This window comes from Henckelia pumila, chromosome 1 (genome assembly GCF_033568475.1).
Source record: "Henckelia pumila isolate YLH828 chromosome 1, ASM3356847v2, whole genome shotgun sequence".
NCBI classification, from domain to species: domain Eukaryota; kingdom Viridiplantae; phylum Streptophyta; class Magnoliopsida; order Lamiales; family Gesneriaceae; genus Henckelia; species Henckelia pumila.
Window position 1 is genome coordinate 113,263,588 of NC_133120.1, and position 14,328 is coordinate 113,277,915.

Below are 14,328 nucleotides of genomic sequence, written 5' to 3' on the forward strand. Positions count from 1 at the left end.
ATGCAAGAATGAAAATTCAACTGAAGAAATCAATAAGAAACGAGACTTGATATCGGTTGACTACACCCTTATTTTTAGGAAATCGATGATTGAATGAATGAATATCAACTGAAGAAATCAATAAGAAACGAGACTTGGTATCGGTTGACTACACCCTTGATATTCATTCATTCAATAATCGAGTCCCTAAAAATAATTAATCCTATTAAATATTCGTCATTGAAAATCAAATTTCTGTTTCACCTTAATTTTAGTTCATTAGAAACTAGCGTTGTAGATTAACCCTTACCAATAAATTAACCCAGATTCCAGCGATCTAGATTTAAATCTAAGGTAGCATTCAAACGAGTAAAACAGACGAACCTAGACAACACAAACACCAGCGATTGTATTTAGCCTAGTCAATAGTTGATCCTACGATTTAATAAATTCAAAAGCAAAAAATATCAAACGTAGTTGCTTCGCAAATTAGTTAATTCAAACAATTACGAATTTGAATTCTAATTTAGTTATAGTTTGTATAGCAAAATCCTAAGATGTCCAATCCTAAAATATCGCACACAAAAATGAAATAAAACAGATCAAAAATCGATACTCAAAAAGAATTAAACACTAAAAATCAAATCTCACGAATAAATTATATCAAGGTTTCGTCTCCCTCAACCAAGTATAAAAGTTTAATTACAACGATTCATCAAAAACTCAATAAAAATTCAAAAGAAAGGAGGAAAACTTGAGAGAGAATTGTAAGAACAAAACCTAGCCTCCTTCGAGATCTCCAAAGTCTGATAATAATCCCTCCAAAATGGAATAAACACCTAATAAAAGCTAGAATCTAAAATAACAAAGTTTCCAAAATTAAAACAAATCTTCCCGAACAGACTAGCGCGCTCGATCGCATGAGTACGTCCGCTCGAGCGCATGAAAAATATGCGATCTTCTCTCTTCAATCTCCTCGGCCGCGCTCGATTGCATGAGTTCGTCCGCTCGAGTGCATGAAAAATCTGTTGCTTACTGCCTTGAATCATCAGAAGCTGCGCTCGATCTGCAGTATATCCGATCGAGCGCATGAACTTTTGCAGAAAATCTGATTTCTTCATGAAACTTGATAATTCCTACACATTAAACGCGAGAGTAGATTATGTAGCCAAATGCATGCATAAAAACAAAACTAAGATAAAGCATGAACTAAAACAAATAAATGCATGCAAACTACTAACAAAATAACATTAAAACATGAGAACAAAACACAACTATCACCACGCTAGCTCTCTCGAATGCTGAAAGCGGTGGAGGTGGTGGCGGTGGTGGAGGTGGTGGAGGTGGCTCCCTTTGATCACCACACTGGTCTGCACCTCCTTGGTCGGCACCCTCGAGGTCACCCTGTCTCAAAATGCATCTTGGAGCCATGCTGCAATTCCCAAAAATTTTCACGTAACCGTATTGCATAACTAAGTATTTAACTTAAAGAAACTCTTATAAAGTAAATTCAGTGAAATTTAACTAATGAGTCTCATTCATAAGCATATACTTAAAACATTTAAACTCACAGACTGACGATGCGACTTCTGAGCTCCACGTAGTAAGCTAGCTTACCCTCCAAGGACCATGCTTTGATACCAAGTTGAAACGTCCGGAAACTCGATGGATTTTTTTTATATAATTTAAACACCACATATATGCCCATACATATATGCGTCAATACTAAAAATAATTTTATTCCACGTGAAATAATATATAATAAATTGATTGAACTCTAGCAGTTTAAAATGTCTGAATAGTTTAAAATAAATGCAAGCGCGCGAAATACGGTATCACAAAATGTGGAAATACATAGTTTAAAATACCCAAACATACTCAAATCATAACGTGAGTGGTAAAGTGGCAAACATGCACTGAAAATAGTTCAATACAATCCTCAGAATAGTCTCATAAAGGTGCGAAAATAAATACTGCAATGGTCACGGGCAAGCAAGCTAGCAGTGGATGCTCAGAGGTCCTCGCCGCCAGTCGGGACCACATCATCAGCTACGAAATCAAACTCACCAGCACCATTTAGATCTAGTGAGCCTATAGGCCCAGCATGCTCTATAATATACATAACGAGTACTACTCAATAAAACCACATGCAAGCACATGACGCATGTAAAAATAACCTGAGGATTTTAATGCATGCATGAACGTAAAATCATATGCATAATAATGAATCGTAACATAATCATATCATAATTACATAACATAAATATGGCATGTCATGATCATAAAATCTTTACTGTGGGTCATATTAGTGAAATGTGATCATAAACATAAGCGATTGATCAATCTATAACCAGCGTACGCGTCGACGAGGTTCACCCAACCTTAACACGGGGATCCGTAGGTGCCTGAACATAATTGCCACAATTCACGTCAACTTCCCAAAAATTATTTTTTTAAAATGTTACTTAACATTAAAATATATGCATGAATCATTAATTAAAATACCAATTTTTATAAAAGGTTTGCCCGTAAATATATATTTAATTTATTTTTATAAAAAAAGTAATATTCATATCAAAATATTACATATATTTCTATTAAATATATATTTACGGACTATTTAGTTTGACACAGCTGGTTCGAGTTTGCTGCCCCTTAACTTAAAGCTTAAAACTAGGTCTGGCCAATTACACTTATTTAATTTCTCAAGCCCACGTTAATAACTTAAGCCCAAGTGATTATTTAACTTAAGTCCTACTAAAATATTTTCTAAGCCCAAATAAACTTACTTAAACCCATTCATACTTCAGGTCCAAACATTCATTTGAACCCAAGTAATAATTAAGCCCAGTTTAATAACTAAAGCCCAAATAATAACTAATTAATTAAGCCCAGTAATAAATTTAACTCTTTGGAACCTATAGTAGACTTAAGCCCAGAACATAAACTTGGACCCTAAACCTATTAGACCCGACCCGGACCAACCTAAGACCCGGACCCGACTCGGACTTAACCCATCAACAGCTCAACCCTGCGTTCCTCCCATCACGCTCGCCCTGCGCACAGCCCCTTTCCCAGCCTTTCATCTCCCTGCTCCGGCCACCCCTGGCCCGAGCCGCGCCGGCAGGACCACCCCAAGGTCCTGTCGGTGCTCTATGAACCATCCCAGTTTCAAAGCCCCTCCAAACGTGGCTCGGCCGATAGCCATTACCAAAAACCCGAACCCCCTGATTTGAGTAACCCAAAGCCCAGCTCACTCTGAGCCTTCACCATCCCTTGATCAACCACACCAGACTACGCCGCAATGAATCTCAATCCGGGAGTCTAGCTTAGCCCTTAACCGAGGAGCAGCCCCCCCAATCCTCGAACCATACATGAACCCCATGCTCGAAACCGAAGGATCAAACGCAAGAATGGAGATAAAAAAAAATGACTGTGATGCATAAATAGAGAAAAATCAAACACTAATCCAAAAGCAAATGCAATGAACACGTTTTTAAACTCAAACACAACACATATATCGATCTAAATAGGGCGGAGAAAGAAATCGAACATGCCTCAATCCGATAAATAAATATATAGAAACGAAGCTGGTGACGTGCCGATCGATAATTCATAAAAATCTTGAACTTTAGACAAGATTCTCGTGAGGTGTGTGCAAGTGAAGGAAGCAGCCAAGGAGTTCTCGTTCTCAGACAAGATTGAACGAAGAAGATGAAGTAGTGTTAGGGCTTCAATCAGACTTTAAAAAAAAAGAGTTCATGGGCCTTAAAACACTAGCTTTGGGCTTCGAAAGAAAATAAATAAAACAAGAAAAATAAATCTTAGCCCAGAACCGAATTTTTGGTCCAAAATAAAGTAGATTTTCGGATTAATTAAAAATCCAATTTAAAAAGTATTCTAAAAGTCCTTAAAATGGTCCAATTAGGTGAAAAATAGGCTTTTAAAATATTTATATATATAAAACCTAAATTTTTATATAAAATAAACCTTAAAATAATTATTTTAGAGACTTAAAAATTCTTGGACAAAAATTTAAATAAAAACTTTTATCGCGGTCGACCACTGACCAGTCTGCGCACTCAAATATTTTACTTCAAAAATTCATAACTCTTAAAATACCCTCATTAAAATTCTAAATAGATTTAAAACATCTAATCACGATAAATAAAAGTCAATTTAAACCTTTAATTTAATTTATTATTAATAATCCTAATTATGCATACGGTCTACGTACGAGAAAGTTTTAGGTGTTACATCTTCTCTCCCTGAATTTTAAGTCTCCCCCTGAAGTGTTGTCCCTCGTGTTGGCAACACCAAGGATAATATGAGCCATGAGTTTAGGGATTCTACAAATCATATTCAGAGCATAAATGAGATAGAAGTTGTTAGTCTAGTTAAAGAGATTAAGAGCACTTGAGGCACATAACTAGATCAAACAAAATAGTTAAATTAACATCAAAACTAAACAACCAAGCAAAGATGAGAGAAGAAGAAAAATCTAAAATTGATCACTATCGGATCCCGCTTGAGCAGTAGCTTCATCCTCATCATATTTAGTCCTAGATGGACCAGCTTCATCAGCTTGTGCACTATCTCCCCCTGTTTGGCCATAAATGCCAAGTTGTCTCCGACAATCAGCCAAGACCATGTTGTAAAAGGCAATATCTTCCTGTGCTTGAGCAATCTTCTCCTCAGCACGAGTCATCAGCAGCTGAATAGTGGCAGTGGTAAATTCCAGAGGGGTAGGAGTAGGCACTGGTTCGTCAGTGTTGTCACCCGTGTTGGCATCACCGGGGGCAACATCAGCAGTATCAGCATCAGCATTGTGACTAACGTCACTCCAAGGAAGATCAATCTTCCTATTTCCTTTCAGAAGTGCAGCTGCGATCTTTAACTCATCAGGGAGTTCAGAGAGTTCTTTAGTGATATTTCGAATGAAACCCTGTGATTCCAAAAGACCATAAATCAAGGAGGGAAAATGCAGTTTGGTGGATTTCAAACCTCCATCAGCAAACGACATCACTGTCCGGAATACCATCCTTCCAAAATTAAAAGCACTGCCTGTGCCTATGGCATGTAGAATGAATACCTATGGTCTTGTGATCACATTGGAGTTGGATGAGGGCGTCCAATTACGCACAGAAATCTTGTGCAAAGTAGAATAAAAAAAAAGTGAGCTTGGCTGCCGAGAAGTGATCGGAGAAACTTGTTGCCAATCCACCAGTCAAAACTGATACACTGAGTTGATATCAGGATGAACACCCTCTTCAACATCCGGAGTGGAGTATAGGGCATAAATCACTAATGGAGTAAACTCAAACAATCTTCCTCGAAGATAAACAAGTCCATACTTAGCAAATTCTGGATCTCCAACCGGTGAGATTTGCATAAAATTCCAAAATTGCCTTTTTGCAATATGGCACAACAGCAATGACAGTAGAATAGAGCTTGCGGAGCTTAAGAAAATCAATGAGATTGTACCTATTATATGAGCTCACATCAATGTTTCTCTCATTCAGCAGTCCTCTATGAATGAAAAAAAGCCAAACAACAGCAGCTTCTCCAGAGTAAAACATGTGGGAATGAGCAGCATCAATGTCATAGTCCTCATCAACAGTGTTGTCTATGGTGTTGACAACACCAACAGCAACACGGGCATCAGCAGTAGAAACATTCTCTTGGTCCAGAGGTTCTTCATCAGCATCCATGCTGGAAATATCTTCAGAGTCTTCTTCATCACCGATATCTTCACTCTTATCAGAAGAGTCGGCAGAAGAGGAAGAGGCAGTATTTTGATGTGCTTTTCCCTCATCAAATTCCTCCATCATCTCAGTATCAGGCTCATCATTGGAAAGATGAGCAGAGAAAGGAACAGAAGAAGCAGCCTTTCCTTGCTTAAGGCTGTCCAAAATTTGGGCCAAGGTTGCATCTTCATCAGAAAAAGAAGTGTCTTGAGGATTGTATGGTTCATCATCTGCTTTCTTTGGAGGAGGAACTTCGTTAGAAGAATTCGAATCACTTCTTTCAGAAGCATATTCAGCAGTTGGAGCGGGGGCAGAGGCGGTTGCAGAGGGTGATGGTTTCTTTCTTGCCACAAATTCATAATCGGCATCCTCTGAATCATCACCAGAGTTTAGATCTTCTTCGGCCATGGAGATGCGAGGACCCTTTTAAAAACGCTTAGAATGGGCAAAATCAAGGTTGTATCCTGCCTGTCTTTTCGATCGGCAAGCCATCGGTGGAGGAGGATGAACTCTATTCAAACGGAGAAATCCGAGGGATTCTCCAAATCAATGGCGTTCCCAGGGTCACCCGGCATGAGAACAGCAAGTGGAACGGGTTCCATGGGAACTGAAACAAGCGGCAGAGAAGGATCAGAAGATGGGTTTTTCGGTGTTGTAACACCGGCAGCAACATCGGGTTCTTTATGCCCCATCTCGCTTCGGATGTCTTGTGGATCAAAGCTTGCCATTGAAAATTAAGATTGGAGAGTGTGAGAGAGATAAGGTTTGCAAAGAATTCAATCGGGGTTTGAAAATTTGGAAAAGAAGATAATACCCGATAATTATGAAACAAACGATATATATAAACTCTATCACAAAACGGTAACATTTTCCCTCTAACAAACTCATAATTACCCGATCCCTTATCTCTCCAAGTTACTAACAGTAACTTTTCTAAACGACCAAAATTTTAAACCGAGATTTAAGAGATAAAATCCAATAAGACAATAATCCGAGATACATATTTTAGCCCAAATCTTCCAAAATTAACGCCACATCAGCCTAACTCCACTGAAACAAAAATCAATCAAAAAAATTCAATTTTCAGTAAATAGGGTAAATCATCAAAATTCGTCTATTTAGAACCTTACCCAAAAACAAAATCCTATTAGTAAAAATGCACATGCATGACCTATTTTATGTCTGAACAAAGTGTAACATAAAATAAAAATGCAATTACAAGCAAACGATATGTTGACAAGTGTAGTGTTGCCTCTCGTGTTGACAACATCATCAACAACACCAAAGTTTTCCAAAAGTATTTGCAACCTGTACACTTTATTACCCTTGATTTAGAGAAAAATTTCAGAAGTGGTAGCATGCACCCTAATCGAACAGTCTTCATTGGACTCAATTAGGTAGCTTTTTCCATTTTTTTCCGATTTTTTTTATAAAGTTTGTATTTATGATATTGATCAACAAACTGGATAAAAAGCTGAACACTGAATTTGCGAAACCACCTTTCACATGGAACAAGAACATGGAATACACGTACATCCCTCAACTACTTGGTGGTTTAGTCAGAGTTCGAAAAAAAGGGTCAGTGTGCTTAAAAAAAAATTTGCAGAAAAACTTGGCACCAATTGAATCATTGTAACAAAGATTTAAACACCACACATAACAGAGTGAGTGCAGAATACCTAAATTCTAAATATGCATGATAAAAAAATAGTGTTGTCGATAGTGTTGTAACACCGAAGACAACACATGCAAAAGATTATAATGCACACATGCTGAGAGACCTCCGAAGGGTTGAGAATCTCTCATGATCTAATGTTTTAGTAAAAATGTCTGCCAATTGGTTATTGGTTCCAACAAACTTCATTCGAATCATACATTTTTCTACCAAATCTCGAATAAAGTGATGACGAATGTCAATGTGTTTTGTGCGTGAATATTGAACTGGATTCTTTGATATATCAATAGCACTCAAATTATCACAATAAACAATGGGGGGTTCACTCTTAAAACCATAGTCTTCAATCATTTGGTTCATCCAAAGAAGTTGTGAACAACAACTTCCGGCTGCCACATATTCTGATTCAGCATTAGAAAGTGACACACAATTTTGCTTACGACTATACCATGAAATCAAATTATTTCCAAGATAAAAACACCCATCCGTAGTGATCTTTCTATCATTCACATCACCAGCCCAATCAGCATCACTAAAACCTACAAGGTTAGTATTGGTTTCCCTGGTATACCATAAACCCAAGTCCAATGTACCCGAAACATATTTCAAAATTCTCATAATAGCTTTTAAATGTGTTACCTTTGGATCAGATTGGTACCTAGCACATAAACACACACTGAACATGATATCAGGATGACTAGCAATCAAATACAAAAGACTCCTATCATGCTGCGATACATGGTGTTGTCAACACCAGCCGCAACACTGTCTTTTTCCAATTTTTCACTCGAACCCATTGGAGTTTTCATGTTCTTAACATTCTCTTTGCAAAACGTTTTCACCAAATTCTTTGCATACTTATTTTGACATAGAAAAATACCAACACTTGATTGCTTAACTTGCAATCCAAGAAAGTAAGTTAACTCTCCTACCATATCATTTCAAAAGTAGAAGACATGCATTCAACAAAACTATCAACATGCTTTTGAAAAGAAGCACCAAAGATAATATCATCCACATAAACTTGACAAATAATAATTTCACCTTTGGCCTTTTGAATAAAAAGAGTTTTGTCAACTTCACCTCGTTTGAAGCCAATTTCGAGCAAATACTCGATCAACCTACCATACCAGGCTCGTGGAGCTTGCTTCAGGTCATAAAGAGTCTTCTTCAACTTGTAAACATGATCCAAGTGGTGTGGATCCTCAAAGCCTTTGGGTTGCTTCACATACACTTTCTCATTTAAAATATCATTAAAAAATGCACTCTTTACATCCATTTGGTAAAGTTTTATACCCATATGACATGCAGTAGCTAGCAATAGTAGGACCGACTCAATGCGGGCAACAGGAGCGAAGGTCTCATCAAAATCAACCCCCTCAACCTGAGTATACCCTTGAGAAACCAACCTTGATTTGTTCCTAATGATGTTTCCTGATTCATCGGTTTTATTTTTGAAAATCAATTTTGTACCAATGACATTACCATGATCAGGAGGTGGAACCAAAAACCACACATCATTTCGGACAAACTGCTCAAGTTCCTCATGCATGGCATTTACCCAAAATTCATCATTCAAAGCATCATTAACATTCTTGGGTTCAATATTGGAAACAAAATAGGAATGCATTACCTGTGAGTACACAAAACTCATGCATACTAACTCAACCATCTTGCGGTAGTCAACTTTGTCCTTAGCTCGGGTTTGCCTTGTTCCATGAACATCTCCAATAATCTGTGATGATGGATGATTCTTTTGTATCTTGCTTGGAACGTATTTTTCAGTAGATACCTCAGTTTCCTCATTGTTTTGAGAATTTTCTTCGTGAACAGTTTTTGGAGGCACCAGTGTTGTGTTTGGTGTGGAAACATCCGGAACAACACTATGTTCTTCGTGAAGAATTTCCAGCAAGCCTTCAATATTATCTTCAGCAGTTTTTTTTTTGAGATCTGCACCATCATAAAAAACAACATTAATAGATTCAATAATTGTTCTGGTCCTAAGGTTATACATCCTATATGCACGAATATTTGTAGAGTAACCAAGGAACAAACATTTATCACTTTTGAAATCAAATTTTGCTAGGTGATTTTTACCATTTAAAACATAGCACACACAGCCAAAAATATGAAAATAATTGAGATTTGGCCTCTTTCCCATGAGGATTTCATAGGAAGTCATCGAAGAGCCACTTCTCAAATAGACACGATTAGAAATATAGCAAGTTGTGTTCAATGCTTTTGCCCAAAATCTCTTGGAGATATTTTTTGAGCTCATCATCACCCTAGCCATCTCCTGCAACATCATATTCTTCCTTTCGACAATTCCATTCTGTTGAGGAGTTTTTTGGGCAGAGAACTCTTGTGAGATGCCCTTCTTATCACACAAAGAAGAAAAAGATGAGTTCTCAAATTCCTTCCAATGATCAGTTCGAATCCTTGCAACAGTCAAAGCATGAAGATTAGTACTCTTGTTGAACAGTTTATTGAAAACATCAAAAGTGTCTGACTTTTCTCTAAGAAATCTTACCCATGTAAACCGAGAAAAATCATCAACACATACCAAAGAATACTTCTTACCTCTATAACTTTCAACTTCCATAGGACCCATTAAAACCATATGCAAAAGTTCAAGACACCGTATTGTCCCACAGTGTTGTAATATGGGGTGTGACACACGGGTTTGCTTACCTTTTTGGCATGCACCGCAAACATATGGAACACCAGACTTTAGATTTGGAAGACCTCTGACAGCTTCAAACTTACACAAATTCTTTACAATCTTGAAATTCACATGTTCAAGCTTTTGGTGCCATAGACTAAACTCATCAACCTTTGAGTGTCTACATGTCAATTCCTCACCAAGTTGGTAGCAATTATCAACTGATCTTGTACCTGTCATAATACAATGATTAGCATTATCAAAAACTTCACAAGTATTCTTATCAAACCTCACATGCAAGTCATCATCACACAGCTGACTAATTGAAATTAAATTTGCATTAGTCCTTCAACGTGTAAGACGTTATGAAGCTTTGAAAATCCTTCCACGTTGAGTGTTCCTTTGCCAACTATTCTTCATTTTGCACCACCTCCATACGTCACTCTACCTTCATTTTGTTCGATGTAGTCCGTGAGGTGATCTTTCAAACCTGTCATGTGCCGAGAGATTCCACTGTCAAAGTACCAATTTCCTGCAGTGTTAGCTTTCAAGGAAGTATAAATAACAAAACTTTTAATGTCAGACTTCTGTACCCAAACTTTCTTTGCAGTGGATTATTTTTTGCCAGTGTTGCGCTTGGTGTTGGGCAACACGGGAGGCAACACCTGCTTAGATTCTCACAAAATATAGTCATTTTTAAGCTTACGACAAAAAGGCCTGATGCGATCAGGTTTGAGACAATAATGACATACAAAAGGACGCTTTCATTGTTTTGGATTTGGGACAGAAACATTTTTCTCAACAATGAGTTTCTTACCTTTAGAAGAAGTTGAAGGATGGTTCAAGGAATCACTACCTTCCTTCACAAACATTGGTGTTTTGAAAGATTCATCAGTTTCAAAAACACTTTCTTTAAAACTAAGACCAAAATTATCATTATTACCCATAGTCGAAAGAGAATCAAGTTTGCTTGAACTGGAATTAAATTTATTAGGTGTTGTTTTTTCTCTTTCAAGTTCCGAATTCAACAACCCTAATTCCAGGTCTTTCTTACTCATGAGAACCTCCAATCTAGCCACAGCATCTTTCAATTCAGTATTATCTTTTGTAAGGGTTGTGTTCTACTGATTCCTCTTGATCCAATCACAGTATAACTTCTCATAGAGTTTCTGTATACCTTCCAGAGTATAAGCATCAGCTACCTGTTCTTCATGATCACTAGAATTATCAAGGTTAGAAGCAACAAAACAAACAGATTTTTGAACTGTGTTGCGTCCAGGTGTTGCAACACCGGAGCCAACATCAAGTGGATTAATCTGAAAATTTTTCTTACTTTCCAGCAAAGCAGTAAAAGATATGAGATCTGTCTGTTCAACCTTTTCTTGTTCTTCTTCAGAATCATCATCACTCAGAGAAACATTCATACCTTTTCGAAGGCGATTGATACACTCATATGCATAGTGTCCATATCCCTTACATTCCCTGCATTGAACATTATCAAAATTTTTACTTGAGGACTGAATCTTACCTTCATACCTTTGACGAGGTCCTCGGGTAGCAGCAGGTTTTTGAGGCTTCTCTGAAGTAGGCAGTCTAGGAAATTTCGAACGTTGTGCACTTTTCACATCCTTCTTTTTTTTTTTCATTACCTTGAGATAATCAGTAAATTTCTTCGAGATCAAGGCAATAGAATTTTCCGCAAGATCAGAATCCTTTACTTCCTATTGAACTTCAGAAAAATCATTGTAAACATCATGAGATACTTGAAAAGCAATAAACTTACCTTTCGTGTCATATTCGGCTTCCATCTCCATTTCATATGTGCGAAGAGAACTTATCAACTCATCCAAACCCATTATAGAAATATCTTTAGATTCATCTATAGCACAAACCTTGGTGTGAAATCTTTTGGGGACAGAACGAAGCACCTTGGATACAAGTCTCTCGTTCGAAATAGGATCACCAAGAATAAATGCTTCATTTTCAAGGCTCTTCAATCTTCCATTATATTCCATGATGGTCTCTGATTCCTCCATTCTCATTTTCTCAAATTTTGAAGTTATGAGACGCATCCTTGTCTTCTTGACACTTGCCGAGCCTTCACAGTGTGTTTGTAGTTTCTTCCAAGCATCCTTTGCACAAGTACAAGTATCAATTAGATTAAACATATTCATATCAACTGAAGTGAACATAGCATTAAGGGCTTTTGCATTATAAATAGCCGCAATATTTTCATCGGTTGTCTATTGTGATCTTGGCTTTGGTCCGGGTATATCATCATCTCTCATAGGCGGTGACCAACCATCAAGAACACGTTGCCAAGCTCTGGACTCAATGAATTGAATGTACATGCTCATCTTCAGTTTTCAAGGCCCGTAATTTGTCCCATCCAAAATAGGTGGACGAATTGCACTTGTATACGGAGTATCCAAAACTAACCTGTAACACAAACCAGGAACTCACTTAGTAAAGTCAAGTGGTGGCTCTGATGCCACGTGAAATAAATAGTGTACATGGTTTGTTATGTAAAATAGATAATGTTGTACTTAGTGTTGTAACACCAACAACAACACAGTGCAGCGAAAATTTAAAGCTTAAATAAAATACAAGTAATTAATTTTGCACGAGTATGAGAACTCGTGCGGGTACCTTAGGGCTAAATATCACTAGTAAACGTAAGATCAGTCTTACAAAGATAATCCTAATGATTTTACGAAAAGTCATTAAATCCTAAATTTCTCAACAAGTTGAGAAATCAAACTTGCATCCTAAACAAATCAGAGTAAAGACAATAGATGCAACTCCGGTAGCCTAAATTTGAAGACATAGTAAAGATCTTCAACAACACAGTTTCCACAGTATTGTCTATGATGTCTTCAACACGAACGGCAGCACGGGGACATGAAACAACGATGATTGCAAACCTTGCTTCAGAATCTTCAAATTCTTCAATGGAATTCTTCAGTCTATGCCCAGAGAATTGTACGTCTGAAGTCTTGTTAATCTTGTGCGTGAAAACCTCCTTTTATAGATTAGCATCCATGTCTTGAAGGTTTCCTTAGATAGAGTCCTACATGAATAAGAAAACATTTTTAAGTAGGAATAAAACTCTATCAAATCTATTTAAATCATATCTTCATAATTATCAACTCATAATATATCGATTATATACCTTATCAAGATAGATTTGATCATGTCAAATATATTTTTTAAGATATTCAAAATATACATAATATATTTGTCAATTATTTTATCTTGTCTAGAGAGAAAAATCCAATAATATCAATTATATCAAGGGCCGAAATATTCAAGGAATAAAATTCTTTTCAGTATTTACTACCCAATTATTTGGCTTCTACGTGTCGGAGCCCTTATTAACGACCCGAGCAATCGCTCAACTCGATTACCCGTTTGTTCGCGGGCATCATCAATAATATTTAAAGAGAATAAATTATTTTAGTATTGAACTCGGAAACTCATTATTATTATATGATTTTAGACCAGAGCTCATTTGAATAAGAACGAAGATAATACGAATTATGGGGTTGAGTTAGAGGTTCATCTAAAGTTAATTACAACATATAGCTATATTATATGGCCATGATTGGTTGGTATCATGCAATAAAGCTATGTGATGATAAATTTTAATGTGATTATCAAATAAAAAGGATGGAAATGAGAAATTGATGACAATTAAGTGCCTGGATTTTTTCTATATTGTGAAATCCTTTGGATGCTCAAGTCTGTCATTATTATTGAAGATGATCAACGTAAATGAAAGATTAAATATGATTTTGGGTATTCATACATGAGATAAAATTATTCTTAATAATTATTCGGTCTTTTCAACGAGAGATGTTAAAAAGGATTAGGTCTGAAAAATCAATGTGTATGCCCTACTATATAAAATAGGTGAAGGTTGGTAATTTCTTAGTAGGGGCGATCCTGAGAAAAACGAGGCCCTGAGCGAAGATTGAAATATAGCCCATTTCTCATCAGTTCGAAAAGTCGAATACATATGAAAAAAAAATTGAAATAGCATGATCAAAGTAAAAAAAATGTAAATGAGAAACTGAACGTTTTACATAATTCATCAAAATTATTTATTCAACAATCAATATTATTTAAAAAGCACTCTTCTAGCATTTTTGTGAAGCAAAGTCATCAATTATGTCGTCGTGTAATATATCCTCCAATATGACTTTTTCGATGCACAGAGTCGCTAAATCATTCAGTATCTCTTAACTCATTGTGGTTCTCAAATA

General features: G+C 36.7%; 1 protein-coding gene and 1 long non-coding RNA gene across 3 annotated transcripts; both read right to left on the minus strand.

The window, feature by feature from the left end:
* Positions 1–613: 613 nt before the first annotated feature.
* On the minus strand, positions 614–3,680 carry LOC140875336 (uncharacterized). Of its 2 annotated transcripts, XR_012148405.1 has the most exons (3): positions 3,537–3,680; positions 1,551–2,384; positions 614–1,411 (listed from the first exon to the last, which is right to left on the minus strand). It is a non-coding gene; the product is annotated as an uncharacterized lncRNA (long non-coding RNA). The 2 variants fall into 2 exon arrangements; XR_012148404.1 differs by lacking the exon at positions 1,551–2,384.
* A 2,561-nt stretch (positions 3,681–6,241) lies between these two features.
* LOC140872916 (uncharacterized) lies at positions 6,242–13,258 on the minus strand. The gene is made up of 13 exons (XM_073275840.1): positions 13,236–13,258; positions 13,083–13,133; positions 12,825–13,029; positions 12,413–12,502; positions 11,827–12,195; positions 11,592–11,784; positions 11,440–11,489; positions 11,241–11,379; positions 10,881–11,147; positions 10,512–10,595; positions 9,457–10,296; positions 9,066–9,351; positions 6,242–6,446 (listed from the first exon to the last, which is right to left on the minus strand). Exons 1-13 carry the CDS (start codon positions 13,256–13,258, stop codon positions 6,242–6,244), a joined length of 2,802 nt encoding a protein of 933 aa, XP_073131941.1.
* Between the last annotated feature and the right edge of the window lie 1,070 nt (positions 13,259–14,328).